We start from the raw sequence: 14,870 nt of genomic DNA, 5'->3' as shown, positions 1-14,870 counted from the left end.
GCACCGTAGCCAGATAAAACCTCTTTTCAGCTGTTGTTTACCATAAACGCCGCGATAAGCATCACACAAGAGAGAGCCCCGAGGCGGCAAAGGGGGAGGATTAACAAAAGAAAGGGGGAGGAAAAAACAACTTTGTGCATCACTTCAATCAAAACGAAATGCGCTGTTGCGTGCAGAGGACACGTGTCATGCCACGTTTGAAATTGCAAACCGCAAAATGGAAGATTCCGGAAAACACAAAAGTGAGCATCTCCATTCTGATTGGAATTCAATTTCTGTTTCTGAATTTTACGAGCAGCAATTTGGGAGGGGGGGGGCATTTGAAAGGTCTTTCAAGTTTCTTTAGTTTTTTTTATTAACATTTGAGATCAAATCCAGACAACTCCAAAAACTTTAATTGAGTTTAAAAATCACTGATGACTTTCATGACATTTTATTTGTTCGATTCCCCCCCCCCCCCCCAAGACAATCTTTGACGTTGGCTATCAAGTACAATCAAAGTTCTACGCAATGACAAAAATGCATAAGGCGCAGGTCTCAAACTTAAGGCCCGGGGGTCAGATCCGGCCCGCCACATCATTTGATGTGGCCCGCCAAGGCCAATCATGCACGACTTCATGTTTCAAAATCGAAAATTGTCATCAATTTTAAAAAAGTTAAAATACTGGAAGAATTTTTTCTTTTTTGGTTTTGTGCGGTGACGAACCATTCTGTGATTGGCAGTCCGTCGTTCACCAGTTTGAACTTTTCATCTTTACACGGAGGCCATTGCGTGACTGCTTGAGGGAAACATTTTGACGAGCTGACTGTTCACTGCAGCGCAATTATTACAAGCCCGATTTGTATGTGGAGCCCATCGGTTGAAGTCTTCTTATCTTTCCGAGTGAACGGCAGTCGGCCCCGAGGCCGAGCAGCAGCAGCAACGGCAGAAAGGACCAGATCAAATTGTTGCCGCTGGATGAGCTGCTGATGTTGATTTGTCACTCAATGAAATTGAAATGAGAGACTTTGGGGCAGAGGTCAAAAACGTTTGCCGTGGAAAGTAAATATTTCATTTGCAGTTTGTTGTATCGCGCCAATGACAAATGTTAACCCTGCAAAGTGTTTTTGGTTTTGCCAGGATTGAATAGGAATTGTTTGAAAAGGTTCCGATGAATCCAGACAAAATGGCCCGCTTCCTGTTCACTTTGGGACAAACGTCCTTGCGACATTATTCCAAGAGGATGTTTTTCATTGTGTGAAGAAGTGTTCACAGAATTTTATTACTCTTATCTCCGTAGACATGTGTACAATGTGCAAGTGTACCTAATGAAGTGTCTGGCGGGTGTTGAGGCTTTTATCGCTTCAGCCAGACAATTCCCAGTGAAAAAAAAAGAAAAGCTGCCGGTGGGGCTGGTGAAAAAGCCAACCAGAGGAGGGAAGAAAAAAAAAAAGAAAAAAGAGCAGAGCAGGGCGGTTATGATGATGAAAATGATCCAGGCCCTCAGGGGGGGCCGCTGTTGCTGCTGCCTTCAACTGTGACTTGTTCCCTCGCAGCAATTAAGCGGCGAAAGCTTGCATTCTTCTTTCTTAAGTACAGAAGATTCCGACATTGCAACAAGTCCCAACTAAACTTCTGTTCAATGCGAGAGGAAGCTTCTTTTTGTTTTTTTTTCCTAATCAGCGGCCATTTCAAATCTTCCCAAAGCCATCATGATGTGATTAACATCTCGGGATAATTTGTGTGTGTGTTTGGGGCGGGGTTTTTTTTTTTTTTTTTTTTTTTTTTTTTTTTAATTAAATATTTGGCATCAGAAATGCAGGAAGGGACACTGACGTGTATGCCGTTGTCGTTGATTCGCATTTTGCAACTCCCAAAAATACTAGTTACTACTTTGCATTTTTCTATTTCCTTCTAATTATTTTTAATCAGCCCCCTCCCCCCAAAAAAACGTCCAATTAAGTGTCCAAAAGTTAAGTTGACTGCCAAGTTGTTTTAGTTTCAAGGCTGTCACCAGCATAAAACTTTGATGAGCTGCACCGGTCATGCTTTAAATAACACTGGACCGGTGTTAATTAATTACAGAAATGCTAAATAAATAATAAAGCTCAACAACAACAAAAATAAACACAATATTAAACAACGGTACTCACCACTTGCTTTAAACGTTCAGAACCACAAAATAAATGTCTATAGTACAAAGTCACAATATTTTTACGAGAATAATGAATCTTTTTTTATATATTATATATTTATTTTTTGTAACTGTGTATGACGTGTAACGTTTTCTTTCCACAAGTACTTTGTCTGACGTTCATTTGTCGTGCATTTGAGTTGAGAAACCGCCGTTGTGAACCGAGGCCCCCCCATCACAAATCACGCATGCATCACCTTTCTTTTGCTGCGACAAGGTCATGGCTTTGCCTCCCAGGCAGTAACGAGGAAGCGGCCGCTGTCATCGGCAGCGCAGGTGAGAATGCGCTGCTTTGTGCATTGCTCATTTGTTTATGAGCAAAACATTGGAAATCTCGCAGAGCCTTGACAGAAACCGCGCGAATAACGGTCGTCAACGTAAATGCAAATGACACATTTGCTTGGAACAGGTGAAAAGGGTTAACTATTTCGGATAATTAGTGCAATCTGTCACAATGCGTCTTTTTAAAAACACGACCGTTCTCAACTGAAACTAAAAACGTAGCGTGACACCCGAGCACACGTTTGAAGTGGGCAATTATGCAAAATTAACTTTTTTATTTGCTTATAAACAGCTTGTCAAAGCTACATGGTGTCGATTCCTCCCGTTGAGTTCTTGCCTGCATTCGTCAATTGGTTGAATTGTTGAGGTAAATAGGTTTGGGATTGTCTCATTTTTTTTTTTAGGATTTTCTCAAGGTGCAACGTAAAGTTTTTATTGTTTAAATTCGCCAGCAAAGCGCTAATCATTTGCAGTCTGGACATTGACCGGGCGAACATTTTCTCTGGATAGTCTTAAGCTTGTTTTCGGCTCGATCCGTCCTCGAGGTCCGCATGGCTCGATGTGATGAAATGATCAAATTCAGGCAATCACGCCCGTCCGCGCGGTGTCCACTTTGCCCACATTTTCCACTTCAAGTATTCGGAAATTTCTAACCTAAGCGGATGGTCCGCTCGGGAAAACATGGCAAATGAGCAAAAGCGGTTATGAACACAAGTCGCTTGATTTGTTGCAAGTCATTAAAAAAAAAAAAAAGAAAAAGAGCCTAAGGTGGTCGGAAAAGTTTCAAAAAGAGTAACCGGATTGGTCTGGTGACTTTGAAAATATTTGTATGAATAGGCCATCGAGAATTGTCCAAATGTTGCCAATGGTCGCTTTCAGCAAGCAAAGCATGTGAACATCCCCTTTCCTTCTTTGCGGGGAGTCTCAGAGTGTCCTGAAGGTACGGTTCAGCTCCAGAAATATTTCACACCACCACAAAATGTCACGAGATGTGTTGTCATTATTTTTTGAAAGTGCCAAGCTACACTACTTCTTATTGAGGTAGACGGAAGATTAGCATCAGCTCAATTGGCCTCAGCTGAGCGCCGTTTATTTGCAGTCCGAATGCAGAAGGGCTGAATTTCTCCTGCTCTGGTCGAGTCCGAGTCTCCAGAACTCTCAAATGACGTCACGCAAAGCCGCGACAATTGTTGCTGGTCGCTTTCTTTTGAAAGACAAGCGATGGTCGCTGAGTGATTCAAGAATACAGATGTTATATTTTATCTGGATATGAATATCAAGGTCTGACGGATGATGTTGAAAAAAAAAAAAAAAAAGCTCGGTGCAGTGACACGATTAGCGAGGAGCTCTGTTGGACGAGCGCTTTTCACGGGGTTGACGCTGATGAGTCTCGGGGCGAATCACCGCGGGCCTGCTTTGAAATGTCACTCCGAGTTGAATCTGCGGCGTGATTCATTTCTCCCTCTCGCTCCGTGCGGCATGATCTGGAGCGGGGAGAAATGTCAAAGAGGACGGATTTTTCATTGGACACGCCAGAGTTTTGTCATCGGTCGCGTAGATATGATGAACATCAACTGACTTCCAGTAGAGCAGACATGAAATGGAAAATGTGAACGAGCAAAGAGATCCTGAATGTGTTCTTGTGTTGCTGTGAGTCACAAGACCTTTTCACACACGCTAAGAGAAGTTTTTTTTTTTTTTTTTTCCTCAGCTTGAGTGTGAGGTACGATGCTGGATTTGGCGAGTACATCAATCCTTCTCATGTGATATTCTCATCTTTATGAGCATCACCCTCGCGCTACCTCTAAATGTGAGTGTTAGGATTATTTGTCCATTTGCTATCAGCGTTAGGAAATGAACGCTAAAATGATTTGGTGTGCCTCAGGGCTCCATCTTTGGTCCTCTATCGTTTCATCGGGACATTCTGCATTTCCGGCGAATTAAATATTGGTCAGTGTAATTTGCTTTGGAACACTGATGAAGCAACACTTGGTTGGCAAATGTTGAGAGTGACTTGTTAAACAGCAATGACAACCATGCAGATAAGTGAGCATTCGCTCAATTGATTTTATTCAGTCATGTTAAGTATGTCCACCTCTCGCCAACTAAAGTGCAACTTGATGCCTTTTTCTCTCAAGGGCACAACACAAGGCTAATTCAAATTAGCCACCCACTGGATAATTAGAGGGCAACGTTTCCAGACAGGCGTGTCTTTTTCAATCATTATTACGTGTCATGCTGCTATGTACATTGTCCGAAGGCCTTTGGGTTTTCGCTCAGTTTTCTTTAAGGTTACCATGACAACGCATGTTGCTGCACCTAATGTATATATATATATATATATATATATTAGTGTGTGTACTTGCCTGACCCGGGGAAATTGACAACGCTAATTAATATTAATAGGAATGAGTTAATTAAAGGTGTGAAATGTTTGAGTGCAGCCTGTCAGGTGGATGATGGGAATCTGCAAAATGCGCACTGAGCAGCGCACTCTGAGACACTTGAATGCTAAGTCGTGAATATTGCTCATTAACGCGGAATAGTCTGACACCACCGAGATGAGGAGTTGCTCAGGCGGCTTCCCGAGGTGGAGAGGATGATTGCGTGTTCAAAATGTGTTGCGTAATTAACTCAGTCTGCCAATTGTCCTCTTCAAATAACCACAAGTGTTTACTTTTAAACATCATCCTGTGATATATTTATCCTTTTGGTGGAACGTTATTAAACCAGAGCTAATATCCTTTGAAGGTTGGAAGAGGAAAGTTTTTTTAGTATTGTGAGAGGGACATGAGTGGACCTTTGTGGTTTAAAAATGATGTAAGGAATGAATATCAATGATGATGAAACTAAACCTAGGTGAGAAAAAAAACAAAGAAACAAGAAAGGGAATTTCACTTTCCAACTCCTGGCGGATCCGCAACTAGCCCAACAACACACCCCAGGTGACACTACGAACGGGGTGATGCTTTAAAGTTACGATTAGGATTTTCCATGAGAGGTTCAAGGTTAAGGCTTTTAGGGCAGGGGTCTTCAATCCTGTTCCTCGAGGGCATCTTTGACATCAATGGCAGTAAATGAGTTAATTGCTTGATTTGGATACTCTTAAGGTACCCTGACATCAAACTCCCCCCCCCATCAGCACCACTCAGTTCTATAACTTTTCACACTATCTCTTCAGGCCCCGAGGCGCTCCTCCTCTTGCTGCTTTAGTATGAAAATGTGGCCTACGTGTCTCCAATAAATCTTCCTGAGTAATGACGCCCAGGCCAGGTGATTCATGAGTCGGCTGACAGCTCAAATTGCCGGTGTGAATCTCTGGCACGGCATGAGTCGTATCCCCCCGCCGCGCCGCGCCGCGCCGCGCCGCGCCGCGCTCGCTCGCTCTCTCTCTCTGGCCTCGGGCGTGCAAGGGCGGGGCTTGGTGGGCAGGCGGCTGTCGGAGCCGGTGCCGGAGTCAAAGGTTTAACTCTGTCACCTGCAGTCGGAGCGGCGTGACGACGACGATGATGACGTGTGTGTCGACGTGTCCAGTAAGGCCCCGCCTATTTGCAGCAAACAATACATTTAATTGGGGGTAATAATCAATCAGGTACAGGATATAATTATTCCATATTGCATACCGAATATTTCTGAAAATGTCGATTTCAAATTCAATTAAAAATATGTCTTTCCTTGCCAACCTGCCGAGATGCTTTTTGCAGACACTGATACTTTTAAATTTCACACTGCTGTCATGCAATCTTAATTAACTCGTTTACTGCCATTGACGGCCAGAGAAGTCAAAGATGCTTTTTTTTTTTTAACTCGACCGGGAGTGAATGAGTTAACACCGGAGTATGAATGAAATGTGAATTAATATTTCAAACACAATGATGCATTCGAAACAGCAATGGCGTGCACGAGTGAACGTCTTCCTTTTGGTAAGCATCATCATGAAAGCATTTGTTTGACGATTGACTGACTCCAAAACTCTCATAAAATGTTATTACTGTCAACATCCTTTTGGGTTGTATGTGAAGGGCCTGAAATTCCAAACTGCATCCGTCGGTAACAACCCTCACAAGGGAGGGAGCTGTAAAAAGATCTGTGCGACGTAAAGTTAATTATAAGGTAAACTGACAGCTGTGACCTTTGGCGTTTGACTCCGAATGCGTTTATGGTCTCCGGTGGAGGGTGAGAAAAGAGCAGGGAATGCAACAATAATATTAGTTGATTGAGTTTGACATTTTATGAGTCCAAAAATTGCATAAAATATAATTGGAGAGATGCAAATATAATAATAATAATAATAATAATAAGTATTATTATTTTTATTTTTTATTTTTTATTTTTATTATTATTATTATTAACCAGTCATTCATCAGTCAGTCCATTCATGTGTCGACTCAAGCAGTCGGAATTCAGGAGTGTGTGTGTGTGTTTTTGTGTGTTTCCATCGTGAGGAGGGGTCGTATCTGCGGGCAAACCCATGCAACCTGACAAAAATGTCATGAAAAAGCTTCATTAAGTGCTTGTGACACACAACAATTATCAAAAGTGCTGCATTGCTTCCTGAAAAGAGGCTTGGAGAAATTAATGAAAGATTTGGTGAAAAAAACAAAAAGAAAGGCTCGTATTGTATTGTTCAAGCCCGCATTTCCTCATCATGTTGTTCCAATTTGTGTTTTGTCCTGAAGGACCTTGGCCACATACTAAAAACACATTTCCACTGTTGCGCCACTCCAGCCATTCCGCTTTTCTCTTTTCCTTCCCCCCCCCCGTTTGTATGTGTCTCTGCGCTTCCCTTTGACTGTGCCGTCTACATCAAATGTAGTCAAAATGTTTGGGACTTCAAACACCCCCTTGGGGGGCTTCTTGTGGTCCGTATTCCCAGAGACTTGCTGGAACAAATGACAGACTGGAGCGGATGGGCACAGATCAAGCAATCAAGTCTGAGATTTTGTGAGGCTCAGCTTTGCCACCTCAGTTGTGCAGCAACATGGACCACAAGGGCATCGCACGAGAACTCACGCTGAAATTCAAACAATACACTAGATGACATACCAATGAAGTAAAAATTTTTTTAAAAAGTGCATTACAATAGGTCCTTAGTTTATGGTTGTGATCCTAATTTGCATATTGGAATATACAATAGTATGTCTCTATACCTACGCTAATGTATTAGTAAAATCAGCATAACAGTAAAAAAAAAAAATCCTTCTTGGCCATCAGTATGAAATATTAAAAAGAAAATCAATAAGTTGGGCAAAGTGTGAGTGCCTTCTTGTGTTGCGTGACGAGAGGCCACCCAATGTGGCGCTCTAGGTTAGATTTTGTAGAGCAGCCACCTCCATCAGCGAATTTTTAATTTTTTTTTCATTGTTACTTGACATGGATATTTACTGGTTAGCATACCTTGCAAGTGAAACTAACCTCCAAGAAGCAAGTGACCACCTTAAAACAAAATAAGTGACAGGATGACTTGGGCTTCTTTCGTATGCTTCATTTCAGGACCGCACTTTATTTTGTTCCTCTTTCTTTTGCTTTTCCTCTCTGACAGTTTAAGTTATTTTCACACAAAGCATATGTATATATATATATATATATATATATATATATATATATATATATATATATATATGCCAAATGGGAAACTTGTAATTGGCGTCAAGGAAGTATTGTTAGAGTGATCCAGTTTTGTATGTCCGGGAGGAGGTTACGATAATCTGGGTTGTTAGGGGAAGTCGCGCACATTCTTTACCACATGTACACGTACTTGTGCATTTTGCGGCTTTTGCCATTAAAATTAAATCATAAGCAAGTCATTTCTTTGAATGATAAAATTGTAAGATTAGTTTGAAATGGCATGAAAGTGTTTTGGGATCATAGTTAGTGGTTTCTTTTTCTCAGCTACGTTTCTCACAATTTAGTCTTTATCGTGTTCATCATGTCAAAATAAATGTGGCTTTATGGGTCATATTTTATTTTGCTCACAGTGCGTGTAAAGAAAAAAGACTTTTTTTTTTTTTTCCCCAGAATGGACTTCATCGAGAGAGAGTTCTGAGACAAAAACTCCTAATTCAGTTGTCATTTCATTTGAGCCAGGCTAATGAAACGCAGCTCCTCCGGCTGACTTGACATCTGCTGCTGCAGAAGGTTGGAGCCGAGTGACACGGGCGTCAACAGGCCTACCATCAAAGCGTCACCACATCACGCAGCCTTGGAGTTCCGTTTCGGGCTTTTGCTGTCGACTTCAGGCTTTGGGATCACGACAACCACTGCAAATGCCAACATTTACATGCATTTTCTTTCATTGGAATTTTTGCTACTGCAAAAAAAAAAGTCTACTAGAGTATCTGAGCTTTATTTGTGCTGTGATCTTTAAATGTGGCTGCTTAATTTTGTGAATGCAGTCACATGCCGAGTTATGACATGGATTTTCCCCCTTTGTTAATTAACATATCAATGATGGACTTTAATAAAAAAAAAAAGGCGTGCCGGAAATGCAGGAAGTTGGAGGCGGTACAACAACAATAAGCAACTCCGCAGGTGGAAGGACAGCCTTTGCAGAGAAGCCTTCAGACTGAGCGGCACACTCGCGCACACAATTATTGCTGAGTAGTGAAGTATAAACTCAATGCACCAAAATAACCCAGTGATCTCACAAACATGACTGTCGGCAAAAGTGAGCGAGTGTTGCATTTATGTGTGTGAAGACTCACACATGCGAACACGCGCACACGCGCGCACATGGACTGTGGAGGCTTCTCAACCTCTTGACTGCATTGGGTTTGTGCTCAGCAGCCTGCGGCCAAGTTACACACTCCAGGTGAGCCTCACATAGAATCTGTGACAGAATCTTTTTTTTTTTGATGAATCACTGTCGAAAATGTTAAGTGAAGCTCAAACAAAGCAGGTAGCATTATTGCACGCTGCAAGGAGCCAGTGTATGATGCAGCTTTTGCGGGATTTTTTCATCGTGTGAGGTTTTATGTTGTGTGACTCGTGTTGTTTTTTTTTTTTTGTTGTTTTTTTTTGCCAAAAGTGGCAATGTAAAACATTAGAACAGTGGAGCTCTTATCCTATGTCTCATTATACTCGATATGTCTGCTATTAGTGTGGAGATTGAAAATTGGACATGTTGCTATTTATATATAGATATATATTTTTTTTTTTTACCAAATCATTACTTATTATGCAGTTGATGTAAATAATGTGATAGCCATTTTTTGGGAAGTAAATCTAGCTTTTTGAAAAACAATAAAATATTATAAGTTGAAATAAAATATATTTAAACAATGAATTCACAAAACAAAATACAATTCAGTAAAGTATTTGGTAACTTGTAAGCTGCGCAAGCAATTGAATTTTAGAAAAAAACATTTTCAGTCGCAAGTCAGGTGCATCTTGTTTCCGTTTTGACTTCTTGAATTCGTGGTAAACAGTGACCTCTAGTGGCCACTTTAATGACGTGGCCAAAGAATAAAAGTCTCACAGACAACCTTTCCATCTCTCCATCCATTATTCTGGTGAAATCCTGCATGCAATGAATAAAACAAAAACAAATGTTGTTAAAATGTGTCAAACTAACATATCATTAAAATATTTATAGAGTAGAAAATTACGTCAGTTTACAATTTTTAATCATACTCAACTGGTCGTTAATTACTTTCTTTTCCGTGTGGAAAATGAACTGAATTTTATATTTTCGTTGGGATATCTGACTGAAAAAAAAAGCCCCCTAGAAGAGCCATGACGAACTTGACCACGTGATGGCAGCATCGTTGCATTCTAGCTGACTTCATGTTGGCCCCGAGAGGTTCTTGCTGTGTACTGCGGAGCATCTTTGCTCAAGATTAGCTCAAGCCTTTTGGAAAGGCTCAAGTTCTCATTTTCTGCACTGAAACACATTTTTAACCAGCCGATTTTTTTTTTAACCAGCCGAATTGTTCCTATATAAATGAAGCCAATGTCTTGAAGGCGTAGCATGAAGTTGTATAGTAAGCTCTGTCTCCATCTTGTGGTGTTGAGATAAAAAAGTTTTCTTTACTCTCCTCCTGACCTATAAACATTGGAAGAAGCACGTGCCTTAATGTACAAGAGGAAGTTCGCACTCTTTTTCAGCATGAGAGCTACTTATAAAATAACCAAGTCCAAGTGATCTTCTTACTTTATTTGAAAATAGAATTAGAATTCTTTATTGGTGCAGTATATATCGATGCATAACTGTAACTGAAACTATCTTGCACAATACAGCTCGTGCTCATTTTCTGTCCGTTACTTTATTGATGACTCTCGCCGAATGAAATGAGTTAAGGATGGAGCTGCTGATAGCGAGTCTTGTGCACACCTCCCCATGAACATAAGGCTCGTTGGAACGGGTACTTGGACTTTGTTTGCTCGTTCTGCGGCTGCTGGTTGTGGAGGTGGACGACTCCTCCGTCCCACGGATCATTTTTCACACAGTGGCTCTCATATTTTTTTTTTTACTCCAAGTGCCACCTTTAAAAAAAGCTTTCACAAAACTAGTTTCACGAAAGAACAAAATTCCTATACCAAGATGCACAAAAGAGTCTAAAGGATTCATGGCCAAAAATTGGACAATAAATCAGACATCATTTATTGTTGGCTTGAGGACAAGATTATTTTGTCGTCCTCGCATGAATGCAGACTGAGACCTTGCTTGGACTCTTTTGCACAACAGCAGCAACACAAAGAGAAAACGCAAAAGGCCTCGCTCGGCTGCTTTAACATGTTTTTCGTATTTGTCCACACGGTGCATCATTTCATGTCTCCAGGGGGAAACTGTCTGCTCCCGTTGTGACACCAAGCCGGCGGACTGGCAAGAGAACAGGTGGCACGTTATGCTAGCGATTCCGCTAAATGTTCCCTTCACTTACCAAAACGACTCTGACATTCTCCTCTCACTTTGATGTTGAGTGATGATTCAAGCAAATTAAGTGGAAATTGTTGGACGACAAATGGCAGCCAGATGGAAAAACAGAGGTGTGTGTAAATTGTTGTCGTTTGGACGTCCCGCTTCTTAATTCTGGAGATTTGAGGAGCCAAACAGGTTGTGGGTTGAGACAAATTGTATTTTTCGACCCGCTTGACAATTAATCTAGGGGCGAATGGAAATAGATTATTGTTGATTTATTTTTTTCGCTGGACGGGCAATTAATATTGAAGAATTACATTCAACTCCTGCATGTTTTTGAGGGAAGCTATCCTACGTTAATTGCAAAAAAAATATTGGCTTTAGCGCCCTCTGGTGGCACTTTGTTGCCAAGCAACTATGTTGATCAGACATGAGGAGATCCGATGTTTAATAGCCCGTTCCTTGCTGCAAAATACGATCTCTCTTTGTCAAGAAAAAGCCTTCTTGATTTTCCTGCGATCCACAAGATTTTTGCTCGTTTATTTGTTGGCCGCCATTTTTTGCATCAGTCGGCATTAGCACAGCTTTGCAGGGTTGACATATCAGCCATCAACCTCATTTCTAAGATTTAGACGCACTTGCTAATTTCCATTTACACATATTTGCAGTATGATAACATCATTTGGACTGAGTGTGTCTTAGCAGAATGGTCTCTTGGAATATTAATGAGCCAAATATAAGCTTTTTCTCGCACTTATTTCTTTTCCTTTCTTTTGTCCTAACGCCAACTTTTCATCATAAACAATGTTGGCGGCAATTCCGTGAGCCTAAAACGCCTTAATAAAGGTAAAAGTGTCATCTGTCATTCCATCTCCCCTTGCTGGCATTTTTCATTCTTTCATCCGGTGGGGAATAAAGTCCATTTAGTGGGAGATTTAGCAATTTCTGCGGTGGAAGCGCCGTTTAAAAAGCCTGCTGAGTGGAGAATATATTGGGAGCTTTTAACAACGCCTCCAACCATGTTTTGTGCTATTTTATGACCTTTTTAGTTGACATTTATTTCCTATACAACACTGCTAAATAGCTTCTTTTTCCAGTTTCAACAGAAAGCGCTGCAGACCTCCGACTGATGTGTCCGGCGAGAGCGATGTTCCCATATACCGGAAACAAATCAGCCGAGTGAAAAATAGCGCATGTCAGTTCTCCCGTCTGGTGGCAACCAGACAACTAGTTGTAGGCCATCGCTTATTCATGCACTCTAACATCTGAGAGAGACGCACACAAATAGCATGTAAGCTGCTTCTCGAGTCGGGCTATAAAGTGCAGCCCAGCAGACTAAATCTTCTTGGAAGGCCCCTTGTTAAAAAGTGGAACGTTTTAGCTGCCTTTGCACCGAGATGACTGTCAGATGCCATACCGCTAACATAAATCGCCGGCGGTTATATTGATGAAATACGGTGGAGTTAACATTGGGGGTTACAGATGTGGATTTTCAGTTTTTTTTTTTTTTTTTTTGTATCACAAGAATCTCATGACTGCTCAGTCAAAGATATGCTTTTTTTTTTCAGGGCCGATACCGATTATTAGAAGTCATGGACGCCGATAACTGATATCTGAAGCCGATATTCATTTGTGGAATAAAAGGGATAAAATGGTGTCAAAATTTTGAAAATTAAAAACTCCAAAACTTAGCCTTTAACCTCATGTTTGCGAAAAAAAACTTTAGTGATTTACATGTTAAAGTTTTCGAAAATAGACAACGTAGTTTTGAAAGTCGAATAAAAAGTACACGCAGCTCAGCCGCATGTTTTCAAGTTCAATGAAAACAAACAGGCAGCTTTCTGTTGGTTGGCTGCTTCGAGGAACCAATCAGATGGTGCTGTGGGCGGGTCAAGCTGCTTCTGCAAGCAGGGCCACCAGCACAGCAGCCAGAGAGAGAGAGAGCACAGCTTTGAATTTAATTTCGCACCCGACAATCGGCCGCATGCCAAATATCCGATAATCGGTCTGTCACTAGTAAATATGTTTTGGCGAATATAAATCGTTTATTCCATTCCAAGAGGTGAGGTGGACACATGAAGAAACAACCATTCCAACCTAACGTGCATGTTTTTGGAACGTCCAAATCCAAAGTACACAGAGAAAACACAACTCAACTTTATTTATAGAGCACTTTGAAAATAAATAACCATAAGCACCTACAAAGTGCTGCAGCCGACATAAAGTAAAAAAAAAAAAAAATCCGACACTTGAAAACCAAGACAGTTAAAAGAGTGAATTAATAAGCTGAAAAGAGTAAACACAGTAAAACACTAACTGGAGTCTCGTGCTGAGTCGCTTATAATCCACAAGCTGACGTTATAACCACTCGTCAGCATCGACGATATTATTTGATAAAAAAAATTTTTGTTGTCGGAGGAGTTCTCCCTTCTGCGAAATCATCGAGAGCGTTCATGGTTCACTTGCAGCTTCAGTGCACTTACAGGCAGGAGAGCATTAAAAACCTTTTTACACTAAAACCATTTCTGCACAGTCGGAAGAACAGAACTTATGAGAAACCATAAAGTCGATCCACTGTGAAGCCTCAAAGTTGGTCAGCGGCGCATTGCACGAGGGCCGTTGAGGAAGTAAACAAGTCTGCGATTGCTGTGTACTATTTTTCTTTATTTTTTTCGTATTGACGCAGCGTCTGTCTATAGGAGCAGGTAATGGATGTGTGTGCCGCTTACAACCGAGGGCCCCCGTGGGGAGAGGCATGCGGCTCGACTTGAATTTGCATACGCAGAGGGTGGAATGCGAAAGCACGGAACACAATGCGCACATAATTTCAACGGCCTCAAGCGATAATTATCGAAGCTTCAGTCAAGAATGTGAAAAGACGTGTCATGCCGTCAAGTTCCTGCAAGTGAAATATTCCATCTTTGTGTCCAGGATAGAAAGGCCTCTGGCTGGATGGAGATGGAGGAGGTGGACAAGTACCTCACTCGGGAGATTTGGGAGGTAAGGGCTAGCCACTCTCTGACAACACAGCAGCGTGTGGGAGTGTTCCATCAACACCAGGAAAATAATGAGCAGGAGAGAACCAGCGCAACAACGACTAACAAGCGAAGGGGCCAACACGGGAGGTCGGCCAGACAATTTGAACGGCCGGGGAGTTTCTTATTTATTTTTTTTTTTTCTTCCCCCGAGTGTTGATAAAGCTCCACTTAACGATGCCTGGCTCTTGGGAAAAAGGCCCTTTTAATTGTGGCAATAAATAGAGCACTTTGGTCATAAGTACTTTAGACGTGAACGTCGGCACACACGCAATTGGAAAAAAAACCAAAAAAAAAAACCAGACTTGTCACTTTTCTAACCGATAGGCCAGTGCAAACAATCCAAGGAAGTGTTTTGAAGTTTCACTCTGTGAGGTGAAGAACTTTTCATTTTAGTGGAAAATTAATGTTGTTAAAAAACAAATCAACCGCCGTCCAGTTGTCTTGGTGAAGCAAAGCAGTTAGAGGCGAAAGGCGGTAAGAACGGCGTGAACCGCATCTCAAGGTTTTTCAGTAAAT

The 14,870-nt window shown here is 41.4% G+C and overlaps 1 protein-coding gene across 1 annotated transcript in view; it reads left to right on the top strand.

Annotated features, from left to right (window-relative positions):
• Positions 1-14,314, top strand: part of LOC148326705 (uncharacterized) — a 42,924-nt gene extending 28,610 nt beyond the window's left edge. Inside the window, exons 7-8 of the mRNA XM_088308851.1 lie at positions 8,544-9,267; positions 14,248-14,314. Of these exons, the coding sequence (XP_088164977.1) occupies positions 8,544-8,576 (33 nt within the window). The 3' untranslated portion in view covers positions 8,577-9,267; positions 14,248-14,314. The remainder of the gene's footprint in view (positions 1-8,543; positions 9,268-14,247) is intronic.
• The last annotated feature ends 556 nt before the right edge of the window (positions 14,315-14,870 follow it).

The sequence above is a fragment of the Idiotropiscis lumnitzeri genome, chromosome 11 (genome assembly GCF_059441095.1).
Source record: "Idiotropiscis lumnitzeri isolate Australia: NSW breed Sydney's pygmy pipehorse chromosome 11, RoL_Ilum_1.0, whole genome shotgun sequence".
Lineage (NCBI taxonomy): Eukaryota > Metazoa > Chordata > Actinopteri > Syngnathiformes > Syngnathidae > Idiotropiscis > Idiotropiscis lumnitzeri.
Note: the sequence above shows the minus strand (reverse complement) of the source record. Positions and strands in the feature narration are given on the sequence as shown.